Source organism: Aethalodelphis obliquidens, unplaced genomic scaffold, assembly GCF_003676395.1.
Source record: "Aethalodelphis obliquidens isolate GAN/ISIS:26980383/991018 unplaced genomic scaffold, ASM367639v1 scaffold109, whole genome shotgun sequence".
Lineage (NCBI taxonomy): Eukaryota > Metazoa > Chordata > Mammalia > Artiodactyla > Delphinidae > Aethalodelphis > Aethalodelphis obliquidens.
Window position 1 is genome coordinate 2,189,739 of NW_020838053.1, and position 15,997 is coordinate 2,205,735.

At 48.5% G+C, this 15,997-nt stretch overlaps 1 protein-coding gene across 2 annotated transcripts in view; it reads right to left on the reverse strand.

Annotated features, from left to right (window-relative positions):
- The window catches only part of LMX1A (LIM homeobox transcription factor 1 alpha), a 150,779-nt gene extending 137,313 nt beyond the window's left edge, over positions 1 to 13,466 (reverse strand). Inside the window, exons 1-3 of one of the 2 annotated variants that reach the window (XM_027096852.1) lie at positions 13,111 to 13,466; positions 12,238 to 12,335; positions 9,801 to 9,987 (exon numbers count right to left, since the gene is read on the reverse strand). In XM_027096852.1, coding sequence (XP_026952653.1) covers positions 9,801 to 9,987; positions 12,238 to 12,313 — 263 coding nt within the window. In that variant the 5' untranslated portion in view covers positions 12,314 to 12,335; positions 13,111 to 13,466. Of the gene's footprint in view, positions 1 to 9,800; positions 9,988 to 12,237; positions 12,336 to 12,827; positions 12,992 to 13,110 lie in introns of those variants that run through there. The other variant, XM_027096853.1, reaches the window with a different exon arrangement.
- Between the last annotated feature and the right edge of the window lie 2,531 nt (positions 13,467 to 15,997).

Sequence of the window (15,997 nt, forward strand, 5' to 3'; positions counted from 1 at the left end):
ATAATTAACATATAGCACTGCATAAGTTTAAGGTGTACAACATAATGACTCGACTCACATACATCATGAAACGATTACCACAGTAAGTTTAATGAATATCCATCATTTCATATAGATACAAACTTTTTATAAATAGGAAAAAAATACTTTTCCTTGTGACGAGGATTCTTAGGATTACTCTCTTAATAATGTTCATATATGACATACAGCACTGTTAATTATATTTATCATATTGTGCATTGCATCCCTAGTACTTATTTATGTTATAAGTGGAAGTTTCTGAGGTTGGTACTATTCTTATCCCCATTTTAGAGAGAGGAAACAGGCACAGAGAAAGCATGACCTTCACCCAAGGTAACACAGCTAGTGAGCAGCAGAGCAAGGATTTGGTCCCAGACACTCTGGCTCCAGAGTTTATGCTCTTAACCACTAGACTGTGTTATTGTACACAGCTTCTAAGAATATGTATTCTTTTACTCATATTAAAAAACCAACAATAATAATACCCAAGCCTGTATAGTTCTCCACATTTTACCAAAAGGCTTTTCAAGTTCATTACCTTATTTAATCCTCACAATAACCCTATGAGGCTGTTATTATTCTATTCCTTTGTATAGATGAGGAAATTGTGGCTTGGATATCTCTTGACAGTAGGACATGTGTTTCATATTATTTTTCCAGTAATGCAGAGAGCTGTGGAGTGCCCAAACCATTCATATCCACCTGTCCAACCCCTTCCATCTATGGACGTGGACTTTTAAAATAGAAGAACCCAACCAATAACAGAACACAAAGAAAATAATTTGACTGAACACCCTTCCAGTTAAAAAGTATCTTTGGAAGAATATCACAGTACATCCCAAGGTGAATTATTTCATAACATCCTCTCCATTTTGACAGCTAGCGGAGAGCAGCCTCTAGCCTGCACACAGCATAATTTGAAAATTAAAAGGTCATAAGATAGGTTCTGAGCATAAGACACGCAAGAAGGCAAGGCTGAGCTGAGATTCTGAAAATGGGGTTGGAAAACCCATGCTGTGGTTGAACTCAGGGCTTCCAGGTGCATAGAGCCCCAGGGGAAAGACAGTTGCAGAGACCAAGCAACACTTCCACCAAAGACACGCAGGGAAGGGTCTCCTGGGATGTTCTTCCCCTTTGGATTTCCAGTGTCTACTTCATGGTACCGCCCATGAGGCACTAGCATGGCATGGCTTATGTCTCTGAAGAGCTGAGCCCTTATCCCTGTGAAGACGGTATCCGTCACTGCGCGTGGTACTGGGGAATACGTGCGCAACAGGAATCCCTGCTACAATGTGAGGAGGGACAGGAGGAGAAGGGGGGAGGAGGAGCCAGCAGCAGGGGAGGAAACTCTCGATGGTTATGTTAAAAAGGATTTGTTCCACTGTCAAAACCAGAAAGCTCTCCCCAAGAGCCAGCTTTAAGGAAGGAAGCCTGAAATGACAGAGACCGGGGTGGGATGTATTAAGGAGGCCCTTTGGAAAAGAGGCTGCAATAAAAGAGAGAGCATCAGGCAAAAGGCAGGTGTAGCTGTAAAAATCCACCTCTGGACGATGATGACCAGCAATGCCTGGCAGCTGAACAGAAACTGGCTCTAGTGTTTCTGTTGGGTCCTAGTCAAAAGGGATCCCAAAGCCATGCTGCCTCTCTAGGGCAAGGACAATCCTTTAAATCTCGCCCATCACTGGGTCTCCACGGCGACTGGGAGAGGGCTCAGTGACTACCAAACTCCTGAAAACTGTATGAGCCACACTTTGTCCACTCACCTGCCCATTCCCTTTTCCGGGCCCCACCCTGTCCCCGGTGACATCAACCCCTTCTCTACCCTGGAGCTGGGGGCCCCAGGCCAAGCCGGCATCAGCTTCCACTCAGGTTTAGGCTGTTGAGTACTCGCACAAAGACATATTTGGACCCTCCTACAGAGAGAGAGGGGACTGTTTATGGGCCCAGAGGGAGCTGGCCCTAATCTGCTGCACACCAAATGATGACAACATGTTAAGAATGAAAATATGGTTTGGGGGGAGAGTCCCCAGGAGCCCAACATTTTGGTATTTAAAGGAACTTTAATGAGCTTAAGAGGCTAATCTGGAGTTCAGGAGGGGGTGTTTTGTTTTGTTTTGTTTTGAAAAATCCTTTTAAAAGTTCCTGAGGCTTGACAGGGAGCAGGCAAGAGAACTGTGAGTCAAGGAGTGGCTACCGTGTAACTGAAGGGGCCCCATGGAACTAGGAGAGGAGGCTGCTCCAGAGATCCCTTCTCACTGCAGCAGCAGACGCTGGCGCTCAAGAGATAAAGGATGGTTCTTTCCAGGTTGGAGAAGTGTGACACCCGAAGAAGCAGCAAAAAAAAGTTGAGAGTGAGTACACACTATCAGAGCGCTAGCCAGGCTTCTCACCAAACGACTCCTCGTCCCGGTTTACCGGTGACAACATCAGACTCAGGCACTTCTCCGACCCACTGAAAAACATAACCCAGCATCCATGAAGGTGCCAGGCACACTCAGAAAGATGTCCAGGGGCCCCAGTTGGTCACCCAAAGAGTGTGGTCATGGGATCATGCAAACCTGAGTGTTTTAATGCCCCTCACCAGGTATTGTAGCTGAGCTCTGCTCCAAAACTGGGTGGACCATTATGCTGTGTATCTAAAAGATGAATTTGTTTCCTCCAAGTGAGAAAAATTAAAAGAGGACCAACAGTCCATAAACTTGGCATGGGGGAGAAATGAGGCAGTTGATGAGACGGTGTTAAGTAATATCATGTGCTTGCAAGAGTCAAGTTAGTAGAATTCTACAGGACATAGGGGAGTGAGGGGGAGGCAGAACGGGATGGGGCTAGATGTGAAGTCAGATATGGCATGTGGCCCATTCCTAGCACTGCTGGATGTCAAAGATCTTTTTTAATATGAAGAGTTTAACTGGCCCATGAGACAAGGCAGTCCGATCCACAGTGGCCAGATACCTACCAGGGTTTGTCCATTATAGGGTAATGATGATAAAATACAAATCCATCAGGGTAGAAAGCCACTGGAGGCCTAGAGAGTCTGAAAGGCCAGACATATTTACTGTTATCCAAAAATAGGATCCCCCAACTGGAAGCTTGAAAGGCTAGAAGAGACCAAACTCTTTCATGTGACTTCAGCTAAGGACTAAGAGAAGCACAGTCCATTTTGTATTTTTAGTTGTTATGACATTATGGTGCAATAATGGGGGATCTGGCAAGGGTTCCATTAAATTCTAGCGAACCCGAGCACGGCAGCCAGGTGACAAGCTCTACAGATGATCTGGTTGCCTTGGTTCGCGACTGAAAAGTACAGCACGGAAGTAGGTTTTAAAAATCCTCTTTTAACTGCCCAGATGGGGCTATTTGCAATGGGACCAAGTCTACCAGAAATTGGTAGGAAACCAGTGTTGGGCCACAGTTTTATTCCTCTGATAATGTCTTCACTAATACTTCACTGTTTCTGCTGCATTCCAATTGCATCTGCTGTCTAATGCCAAAAGAAACTTAATCCCTAACCTAAGTCTCATTTTATTTATTTTCAGTAGTGTGAAAACAAACATGCAGCAAGATTATAGTGTTTACACCTCCTTTTTAGCTGATATAGCTTTAATCCTCCTGCTAATTAATGCCAGGGCCACAGCAATTTTATTAATTTCATCTTGGTTAAAAATATAGAGACAGATAATTGTGCTTGACTAAAATAACAATTTGACATTTGGAAGGTGTTTGCTTCATTTCAGCAAGACAGTTGGCTGGGTTTCATTTAATATACGACAAAGAGACACAAAGCTGCGGCTGACATTGGTCAATGATAACATAACTAATTCTAATTGTCATAAACTGACTAAACTGTCCCACATCGCACTAGTCAAGGAGACGAAGGAGAAAATGTACATCGTGAGGCGTACCAAGTTTTTCTGTGGGTTCCAGAAAACAGGCACAAAGGAGAAAAGGGCCTCTTTTCTCCAGAACCTTTTCTACATTTTGTTCCTAAAATTACCAACTTCCCCAAACTGAATCTGAAAAGGCTGCTGGCAACGCTGATCTACACATTGCTAAGAAACTTTCAGAAAAAACATACAGGGCATTCATTCCTAGGGGGAAGCCTCAGGCATGCTGGAAACTGGACAGGGTTCTCCCACATAGGACCCTTTCTGCTTCTGTGCAGGGTGGGGTGAGGGGTGGTGCTGCCCACCCCATACAGCCCCCAATCCTCCATACCCCACCCTGCAAGTGGCTTACCAAGAACTCCCATCTGAAGATATGGGCATTTAAATTTCCATGTTAGAAAGGTATAAAAAAAAAAATTGCAAAGCATTAAAGTAAAGCTAAGATTTCATAGTTAAGGCGGAAATTACTTTTAAACCTTTCTTTAGTGGATGTGATTGCACTTTTTCCCCCATAGTTCATTTCCCAGTATCGTACAACTATATTTAACGATCAAATTAACGTGATTCAATACGGGTTGAATCTTCGATCCTGATATAAAGCAACAACGACATTTTGTATATCAATTTAAGAAGCTTTAATAAATTCCCAGCAATATAATGAGTATTTTAAATCCTTGTCTATTTTCTCACTTCTGAACAGTAGGATCCAAATAATTTCTTTGACCATAAAAATTAATTAGCTGATAATTTAATGAATGGAACTGTTCTCATTAGAGAAACAGTACCTACTCATTAATTCCAAAAAACCTTCCCAGAATTAAAAAACAACAATAAAGAGGGCTCTCAAAGATTAGTAACAGTATTTTAGGTCACACAAAAGTTATAAATAAGAAAAATGAAACTAAAAAGCAAGACAAACAATGAACTATCAGAAAAGCTCTTGTCACTGAAATCTGAACAGCAAAAGCAACTCCTTAGCCAGGTGGATGACAGAATCCCAGAACTCTACAATATGTAAAACTGGATCGGATAAATAACTTTTTTAATGTGCTCCATTTACGTGAAGGATCAAAAGAATCCCACAAGTCTACTCCGAAAGGCAATGTTCATATCTAATCCCCAGAATACTATTAATATCTACTCCTGCTCTCTAATTTTATTTCAACATTTTAAGTCTGAGATTCAGAAAGTCCTACCTACGGACCAATACATATAAAAAGAGAAAACACCTCTGAACAAGGAGTGTTTCCAATCACCCTCTAAATAAAGAAAGAGATAAGTCAGCCTGCACAAACACAGCCACAGCCCATGGACCGTGCTTATCCCAAGCTAAGCCCCCCTGCAATTTAATGCAGACATCAATTCATTACCTAGCTGTGTTTGATTTTTATATTCCTAACTTTTATTATGCCAGGAGTGAGGCCAACAAAAGATAGAGTAAAAATCTAACAACTGCCTCTGTAATTTCATCTGTGGGCTTCTTTTATGAGGAACTGATGCCCAATTTTGATCTCCAAGTAATGTCACAGTAATAAAACCAAACTAACCCTCCTCCCTACACATACAGCCTACACTACCTTGATAAAATGCAGCATTAGTTCATTACCGATCCTAAAAGAAATCATTACCCCAGCCATCCTCTCCTCGGGGCTGCCAATCACCAGGTCGAAAGAAAAATACAGAGAAAGCTCTAAGTGAGGGATATGTACTCTGCTTCACTGGAGTCCCTTCCTTCAGAAAAACTGGTCTGCTCCAAAAGAAAGGGGAGAAAACATGGACTGGCCCTCTGAGAGAAGGTTTCCCAAGGCCTGCCCTTTGCTGACATGTGGGGAGTTATGATGTTATAAGAGCAGCCCTGATGACAGCAGTACTATCCCACACTGCTCCTAGGATGTCCAGAACAATCTAAGGGGTAATGATAAACTTCATATGTGAGGCGAGAGGGCCCCGCCTGACACAGAGCCGCCAGGCACATGAAAGAAACAATATAAACTTGATTTAAATGTGGGATCCCTTCCAGAAGGCTTAATTATCTATTGTATTACCACATTCCTGTTATTCAGCAGCCTCTTCTTTCTCCAACGTAAGTCCAACTACAGTATTTGTTTGGAACAAATTCAGGGAAAACTCCAAACTAACCAGATCCTAGAGGACTCAGTTAAATAGGGAACAAGAGTTATGTAAGTAGAAGTTCCCCAGGCTGGAAAATACTTCGGCTGTCTGCTAACTTTCGGGAACACTGAAGACAGCTGAGTCCAACGTTTAAACACCCACACCTATAGCATCCTGATGTTTTATGTGACATGATGCCCCTTCATCAATTCTGTGCGTGTACCATCCCACCGAACTAGTTATTTTTCTTTGACGGCCCGTCACGAACAATAAAGGTCACCTCCAGTTCTTAATTTCTGGACGTTCATAAATCAGTTTTCCGCACTCCAGCCTTAAATGCCTATTTGTTTTGGATGCTGAGGAGATAAATTATTCCTAAGAGTGTCACAGTGTATGAGACAAATATTTAACAAAATACCCTGAAGTCTTCAAATGAATGGCTGTACGCCTAAGATGCCACTGTCAATTCAATTCTTTAAAATTAGACAAATATGGTGTTTGACATCAAGAAGGTGTAACAACTAGTTGACAGAGTAGAATTTTCACTTTTTAACTGGCTGCCTGACACCATGAATAGGCAGCTGATAATTCAAATGCAACAGTGCTCAATGGCCAGAAATGCACATACAAATGGCTAACATAAACAGGATAAGTCCACTTGGTTAATATTATGTTTATGAACTTCACTGAAGACTGTACATTAGCTATATGTTCTTTTATTTTGATGTGGAAAAACAGCATTTGAACTCCATGAATTTTGGAGACAAGGGCACTGCCTGAATATTCATTTTCGATGAACTGTTCCGTCATTTACCACCACCATTGTCCGATCACTTTAACTTCCATCTTAATTTCCTTTCCACTTGCCTTGGCTGGGTCTCAAATTTTTAAAAAGATCCGAAGAAAGAAAGCAAAAATTATGTTTACAAATGTATTTGTTAAAGAGGAAATGTGCTCTCTGTGACTGTTTCGTGACTATTATCTAAAATTGAATTGCATCCTCCTGGAGGATAAATTTCTGGTCATTCCAGACAGCTTCTATTCAATACTTAGTCCTGCAGTCTCAGTAGAGGTTTTCAAGAAATATTCAATAGTTAGGATAATATAGATGGAGAAAGTGCTAGGCTATAATATAAGCCTCTTGAAGGCAGGCTCCAAGACTTTTTCTCAGTATCCTCCTATCCCCTAGCCTAGTGCCTTGCCTGTAGGAGCTCAAAGAGCTTGTTGAATAAAGGAATTTGTCTTGAGCCTAATTTTAAAACAAACAAACAAACAAACCACGCTTTCTTCTCTTATAGCAACTACCACGCAGATGAATGCCATTAAGATTATTAAATATATTACAGCCCTGCTTGGTTAAAGAAGAACGGGATTGGGATGGGGGACAGAGGAGAGAAAAACGGAATAAAATTAATCAGAAAAAAACAGTGGAGGCTCTGGGCACAGACAAGTGCTGACAGTGAACTAAAGAGACAAGCAACTCCATTTTGGCCATCTGTGTTTCCAAAATATATGTTAAAATCAAAATTAAAAACCCTCACTGTAGCATCAACACCTCTCCAAACAATGTAGCTCACACTACTCTGTAAAATCTGCTTGGTTCTGGCCAACAGCTGGCAAGTTGATCCCTGCAATTTTCCCTTTGCAGAAATAGCTTTGTGCGGGGAGAACTGACCCTAGTGGGCTAATAAGCCCAAACCGCTCCAAACCTGGGAGGCTGAAATGGAGGGGACATTGTTGTGTTAAGTACTTTACAACAACTGTTTCTTCTCCTCTTGACACAGCCTGACTTCCTTAAAGAAGATTTGACTGGCCAGACAGCTGTGTTGACCCTTAAGCCTTCTTTGATTCGTGATTTTTTTTTTCACAAACAATAGAAATTCACCACCCAAATCCTTTCCTAAGCTCCCATACTTTTGAATTTGCCAGTGTTGTGCCTGAAGGATGTGGACATTTCAGTCATCTATAAGCACAAAGATAAAGATGGGGACTACACAATCCCAAAACCTTCAGACGAAAAGCAACAGGGGAAAAAAAGAAAAAAAAAAGAGCAATCAACCAGAAGCTTTATCCAAAGGTGGTACTTGAAGTTGTGTGCACAAAATCTGCTGAATTACCTAAAAACGGCACTTTTCGCTCAGACACTAGAGCACTGAACAATCAAGAACAGATACAACCACATCTTCTTTTTTCAAAAATTGAAGCCGTAATCACCACTTTGGGTAATGGCGATGCATTTTCACTTCTTTATATATTTCTGTATTGCCCAACGCATCCAAAATCAAACACCTATTTTTTTGTGTGCTGAAAAGTGTAAAATGATCTTTTCAAAACAAAACAAAATGCCCAGTACTCTATCCACATGGGGGTAAAATTCAAGCTTGCTATAGCAAGGGAGTTTGAGCAGCAGAAAGAATTTTTGTGTGTGTGGTCACTGGATCTGATTGCTTTGTCAGTCTGTAGTAAACCTCAGAGCCCAGGCAAATCAGACAAGAAGATATTTCTGTTCTCTCCCAGAGCTTTCTGTTATATTAAGACTTCTCCTGGACACCTCCTTTCATGGTGTGTTTTTAATAACATGATAGGAACTGCTTTTCAGGAACACTAACCCTCCCTCGATTATCCTCATATAGTGCTGTCCCTTTCATTCACCAGTGACAAATGCAGAATTCTCCTGCCCATGCCCCGAGGGCACTCCGTCACTTATCCAGTCCTCGGGTACAAAAACAGAGGCCTCCGTTTCAGCCACTTTTCTTTGCTTCAATACCCCGCACAGCTCAGTGAAGTCAGTGTCCCTGTTGCTGAACTCTTTTGACCAGGAAAGGCAGTCCCCCCACCCCCACCCCCACCCCCACCCCAGCCTACCCCCCAGCTCAGCTCTACTAAGCAACTCCGGGCCTGCCTGGCCGGAACCAGGAAGTCCTTCAAACTCCCACTCCCCAGCCTCGTCCAGGCTTTAGACATTATGGAGATCTAGAATCGAAAAAATCCACTTTCTTAAATACCTGTCTCCTAGGTCTCCTCAAAACACACCAGAACGTTCGCGTCGACGGGAGGGAACTGAACCTGCGGCGTGGCAGAAACGCATGCCCACATGGGAATTAGGGAGGAGGCGGAGGATGGAGGACCTGGCCTAACTGCTCCTATGGCCCGAGGGTTTTGCAGACAACGGGGAAGGGGCTGGGGAGAATACAGTGAGAGAAAAAGCAAAAGGGGTGTGCGCTGCCGCGGAGCTCAGAGGGGCAGCAGCGGTGTTTCCGAACCCAATCTGTCGGGGACCCCAGTGGACAAAGCCAAGCGAGGTAGGAGCACAGGGGACCCAAGCTATGGAATCAGGACCACCTCAGCTCTGCGCATAAGCGCGTGGGTGGCGCAGACAGGTAGGTAAGGTAGAGGGGGAGCCGGCGAGCAGAGGTGGGCCACTGGCCGCCCCCAAGGGCACCCCCCGTGAAGCAGGGAGGGGAGAAACAACGTTGATGGGGTGGGAGAACCCACAAAGGAGTGTCCTCGGGGAATGGCCAGGTCGGGAAAACTGGGCGAGCAGACCACAACGGGAGCCGTCCCTTGGGCTTCTGCGGGGCCTGGGCCGTGGCTGCGTGCACCCGCGCAGTCCCTCTGCCGCCCTGGGGAGCGTGGAGGATGCGGGCAAATGGGCACCTGCGTATCTGGGCTCTTGGGCGCATCTTGCTCCTTCCAGAAGCATATGAGGGGGTGAAGAAGGAGAAAGTCTCCCTCGCCCGCTGATCCAGTGTGTGGGACGCGCTCCGAGGCGCGGGCACTTACTTCTCGTAGTCATACTTGCAGTAGAGCTTCTTGTCCCGGTAGAAGCAGGTGGTCTCCAGGGGCTCTTTGCAGGAGGTACACTGCACGCACTGCTCATGCCAGAAGCTGTCGTTGAGCCGCAGCAGAAACCTGTCCGAGATGACCCGTTGACAGCCCTCGCAGACAGACTTGGGGCTCACCGCTCTGCCTACAGCAGCAACAGACGTCCGCCCGTGAGCCGAGCCGGCCCAGCATCCCGGCCAAAGCCGGCCCGGACCAGCTACGGATCACTCCACACCCACGGATTTACCCCCGCGTCCTCCCACCCTAGGAAGCCCCCCGCAAAACATCCAAGCTTAGATTTGGAAAGCAGAGCAAAATCAAACCAAATGGCATTTCTAATAAACAGGGACTATGTGGGAAGGTTTCAGTTCTACCAGGGGAGGGGGCAGAAATCAATAATGAGTGGCCTTTAATGATCAAACCTACCCTGGTTTGCGCGCAAACGTGCGCACATCCTGTAAAATCGGCCTGCAAATAAATTTGTGCTCCCAGGTTTATCACTAAATCACTCACTATGCTTGTCTCTATTGTCTATTATTAAAACTGTGAGTGTGTAAAAAGGATTTTCTACTTTGTTGTTTGGTTTTGTCTTTTGCTAAAACGCAATTCTGTTCTATTTTTTGAAGGAAAACTTTACATTTTCTTTGCTTCCTAAAAAGTCCTGTGCGTGCAGAAAAATACCGTTCTCGCCCTAAGCAAACTAAGTATTGTTCAAACCAATGAACCCCAAACTGCTGGCTGGAGCGCAAATTACAGATGGGTTTTTTTCATAATTAAGAAGCATCAAAATGGAGGGAAGAAAGAAAGAAAGAAAAAAACAGGGAAGAAGCAGGATTCGGAGACGCCGCGGAGTGTCCGGCCAGGATTCCGGGAATCAGGCGAGCTCAGCAGCCACGCGTGAGGGCGAAACCGCACCCAAAGCGACTCAGCGCGAAAGGGACTCCTCTCTGTCCCAACCCTTGCACTTGTGTCACTTTTGTCCCTTTAATTTGCGGGTGCGGGGGGGCGGCTTTTTTTTTTTTTTTTTTTGAGGGTAGTGGGATGCTCAGCCACCTTTGTCGCTATGTCGGCACGTTTCACAGCTATTTAAAGAAGGCCTATTCCCCCGGGTAACAATACCTTTGCGCGTGGTGTCCCAAAGGGCCTGACCCTTCCCAGTTTCCCTGCTACTCGGTCGCCTTCCCCTCAGGAGACGCAGCCACCGGCTCAGGAGCGGGGCCGGTCCCCTTGGCGCTCAGGCAGGGAGGACTAGAAGTAGCGAGATCCTTAAAATATTCCCTATTCTTTCTGCCCTGTCTCGGCGTCTAGGGCCACGAGCCGGGCGCAGAGAGCGGACGTGGGCCGGGCAGGGAGTACCGGGCGAGCCGCGAAGCCCGCTGAACGCAAGAAGTTCGAGCGCGCCCTGCGCCAGGTCTGGGCCAGCTCTGACGCCCTGGATCTTCCGAGGCTGTATGGAGTCGGTAAGTTTCCGAAAGGGCGGTTGAAAAAGGGGAACGCGGTGCACGCGATTTCGTTTCATCTGGGGAGTTGCGGGGGGGATTCCTCCCTCAGTCTGGTTTCTCTAGCCGAACAGCCTCATCCTCCGCCTCCACCCCGCTCTAGCGGTTCCGAGTTAGGGAAAGAGGCAAGAGGTTTAACTGACAAAACGAAAACCCCTCCCGCTAAAAAATTTTAAAACACCCATTCACCAAACTTGAAAAGCATCGAGGGCGGGGTGCAGGGTGGAGGGTGGGAATCCCTGGCCTCAGCTCGGTTAGACCCGCGTGTGGGTCGAGGCCCTGGGTTCGCCGCTCCTCCGTGGTCGCTGCGAAGAGATTGGGGAGACCCGGGAGGGAGGGCGACACGCCGGACCCGAGATCCGGCTCCAGTTAATTAAAGCCGAGGCAAAGGCCCTGCCGCGCGGGCTAATCCCCGCGCTGCGCTGCCCACCGGCCCGGAAAAGCCTCTCCGCGGTGCTTGAGGCTGAGATTGGGGCTGGAGTTGGTGGAGGCGAGATGCCGCCTCGAACTTGGGTGCTCCGTGACTGGGGTTTGTGTGCTCGTCCTTAAGCCTCGGAGAAGACGGCGGCATTTATGAGACGTCGATCAGCTCTGTGATTAAAAATCCAGTCCTGGGTATTTTTAATCATTTGCCATTCAAACGCCTGCAAGCAATCTCGCCCGCCCCTCGCGGCTCTGGGGAGTTCGGTGCCCGATGCGTGAGGCCTGGGGTAGCTTGTCGGTTAAGGGTAGGAAGGACCCACAGAGACTGACGGCTAGACAGCGAGTGGGCTCAACTGAGTGCATGAAGCGGGCCGCTAGCTCCCCTATTGCCGACCGGGTCCAAGCAAGCTGGGCTCCAGAGCTGGGGCCTGGCGGAAAGAGGGTGCGCCCAGGCGCATGGCCTGAATACTCACCCAGCAGCGAGGAGAAGGAGGCCGACGTCTCAATGGCGCTTTGGAAGTTCTCCTCCATCTTCAGGCCGTCCAGCATGTTCGGGCCGGGCCGGGAGGACCTGTAGAGGAGAGGAGACGACGCTTTAGGCGTCTGTGTCCTCTGGGACGCGGCGCCCGTAGCCGCCGCACTCTTGGGAAAAGACGGAGGGAGTGTCCAGGGTGACCAGAATGAGCTGGGAGGGTAGGGTCCAGCCAAGAGAAATGTGGGGTGGGAGGAGAGAAACGAGTCACAGCGAACTGCTCTGACTGATCTGATTTCACTCGAAGTCAACGCGTTAAGTACTTAGGCCTCCGCCCCCCAACTGCGTTTCTCCTTCCCCTGCCCCCCAACCCCCTCCACCCGGTCCCCAGCCCAGGTTTCCCATCCCGAGTCCGACTCCGCCCCAACCTATACTAGTGGGGGCCCTAGGGACGCCTCTGCGGGAACCCAACTACTGGGGTAAGATGGAGATTAAAAAGAGTGGGTGTTTTCCCTCGCGGGGCCCGGCCCAGGCACGCGGAACTACGAGGTCTATAGCCCGCGCCCAGACCGGCCGCGTTGCGTCCCTCACCTGCCCCGACCGAGGAGGGGCAGAGTAAGCGACCCGGAGAGCGTCCCGCCAGCTCCCGGACTCAGGGCACTGGCATCTGCTGGGGGCGCGCAGGAGCGGGCGTGCTGGGCGCGCGGGGAGGTCCTCCCGCCGGTCGGCCGGTGCCGGGAATGTCTGCAGGAGCAAAGAAGTCGCCTCGGGGAGGAGCCGCGGCTGGCCCTGCTCACTCTTGGATGCATTTCAAATCAACTTTCAGAAACACGCCCGCCCGAGCTGGAGCCTAGGAACAGGCAGCCTTCCTTACCTGATGGGTGAGCTCGCTCCCGGTGGCTGGAGCCGAATGAAGTTGCCGAGCGCCGCGGGAAGCTTCGGCCGGGGGAGGCGTAGGCCCTCGAGGCTGCAGCCAGAGCGGCCGCCCCCGGCTCCGGCGCGCCCGGGAGGGAGCCGGAGCGAGCGCCGGCCCCTGGCTCCGCTCCTCGGCGCGCCCGGGCCGGGCCGGGACGTGGCCGCGGGCGGCCGGCCTTCTCGGGACGTCCTGCCCGCCCGCGTCGCTCCTCGGGAGGAGGGGAGGGCCCGATGCTTCTCCCAGGCTAGAGGGAAGGCGGAGGCCCACGGTCCTGGGTGCGAGTCGGGCCCTGCTTGGCTGGGGCGGATCCGGTCGCTTCTGACAGGGGCCGCGGCGCTGCGTGCGCGGCGGAGGGAAGGGGGTGGGGTGCGCAGGGAGGGGGCTGGGAGCGCGTCCCGTGGAGGGCCCGTGGTGCTCGCTTCCCAGCCTGGCTGAGCAGCCCAACCTCGCGGCCACCGCCGGGTGCGCCCCTCGGCCGCTGCAACCTCCCGGGCACGCAAAGTTTCCTCCCCTTCACGTGTAATCGCTACCTCCGGGAGCGCTGGCCCCAGTGCCGCCCGCGGCCCCGAGCCCCCGCTGCGCCTTCGCAGAGATCTCCACGCCACCTGGACCGCGGCGCCGGCACGCTGGTTCCCTGGCCGCTCTCCAACCACTGCGAGTGATAAAAGCACCGCAAACCTCACCCGGGCAGCCGGAAAGGCCAAGAAGCTATTTGCCGCGCGTGGCTGCGGGACCCTGCAGCTCCGAGCTACTCAAACCCCTTCTTGGTCACCCAGGGCTCCCGCAAGTTCCCAACTTCCGTTGGCCTCAAAACCCCGTTCACCGTTTCAGTTTGAAAGCCGTTCGAACACAGATGCAGATGCCGAGGATCCAAGGCCAGAGCTTGAATCAGGCTCCTGGTAGCGACTAGGTGGGATCTGACCCCCAGGAGGTGAGCTCGGAATAACACTGCGCTGGAAGTCAGCTAAGGGGACCTTCTAAGGGGAGCAAAGTATCTGGGGGGAAATGTTAACTCACTACACCTCCTAACCCTAGCCTCCAGTGATAGAGCATCAGCCCCTGCAGGAGCAGAAACTGGGTCTCCTGTGTATCCCAGGAGGTTACGACTGTCCTGGGCTTCAAGTGGAGACTCAATAAAAAAAATCATGACACTGGCTAACGTTTATGGAACATTTATTTTGTTCCAGGTTTGGTTACATAGTTAACTCATTTAATCTTTACAGCAACCCTATGAGGTGGAGACATTATCCCAATATTACAGGTGAGGCAAACAGAGCACAGAGGGCACCTGAATACTACGGGGAGTTTCAGTTCTCTGGGGTTCTCTGGGGGCCCCTCAGTTCCTGAACCGAACAGAAGTGAATTGGAATTCCCACGCACTTTGGCAAGGTGAACCTGAGCAGAGGACATGCCACAGAGCAAGCGTTTTCTATTACCTGCTCCAAGGACAGGACCACTTGCTTATTTTTAAAGAAAAAGTACTGGCAGCACTTGCTGCAATGTGCTTAGGGGCAGTGACCCCATTTTCAGTACTTTATGCCAGCAAGCACAAGCCAAACACTGAATATCACTTCAGAGAAACAAGGGAAAAGGGCAAAGAGTTTAATGCTTTACATTTGAACGCTGCTTTATACTGTTCGGGCTACTTTCACATACATGGTTTTGCTTGATCTTTACAATAAACCCGTGAGGTAGGCAGAACAAATAGTTTTATCCATTGTTTCAGATGATTTTGGGGGGCTTAGCAGGGCTGGGAGATTTCTCTGATGTTGACCAGATGGCTAGTGGCATGTCCCCTGACACCTGTCCTTTGTCCTTTCTGCCACCCCAGATAGAGCAGGGTGTGAAGAAAATGTATATGAATGACAAGTATTCTTAGGAGAATACATAAAATAGAAGTTAGGCAAGAAAAAAAGAGTTAGGCAAATACAATCATAAAGAATATTTTTAAATGTCCAGCAGAGTTTTGGTTTCACTGAAGGTCTTGAATTTATGAAATATGTTAACTAGTAGCGAGAATGTTTCTTTTAGAGAATATCCTGAAAGTGGGTAGATTCTCATTGGATCTGGGACCCAACTTTTTCCAGTGGTCCTTGCATCTGGAAGGCAGCCTGACTAGTGTAGATTACACAAGGGTTTGGTAGGAATGTCTTTCCCCAGCTGGCCCTTGGGCACCTCCAGGACAGAGTTGTATCTCATGATACATTATAAGTCGTAGGGTCCTCGGTGCAGAGCTAGGCACATACATGTGATCAACAAGTACCCTTTACTTAACTGATGGATGAGGGATGCACTCATTGGGGGGGAGGGGGGAAGCACTGCAGTAAAGGTGAAAACACAGTGTGTCAGGAATCCAAAGACCTCGGTTTCATTCCCATCTCTGCCACTGGGTCAGTCAGGCCATCCGTTCACCTCTCTGGGCAGCAATACTTCCTCTCTGAAATGACGGGGCTATACTATATGGTCCGTAAGGCCCCCCACAGTCTAAAGTGTGTAGAATCAGACTTCCTTTGGACAATGGGATAGCCAGCAGAACCAGTGGGTCCTTATGGACTTTGCAGCATTCGTCTAGGTGCGGACTAGCTGATGTGTCCAAGTGATGTGTCTAAACCAATATAGATACACCTGTTTAGTCAGAGTTTTATCTTCTGTGATTTATTTTACCCTCACCAGTGAATTAGGGATCATGAATCCCATTCCTACCCCTTATTGTTTCACTTTGGCCCTTAGTCAACTCAGTGACATGAATGAGTGAACAGGCATATTTCCACCTGTGAACAGTCCTCCTAATCATGCCTCATGGTTTTCCATTTTTAACTCAAACACCATTATTTTACCTTTTTAA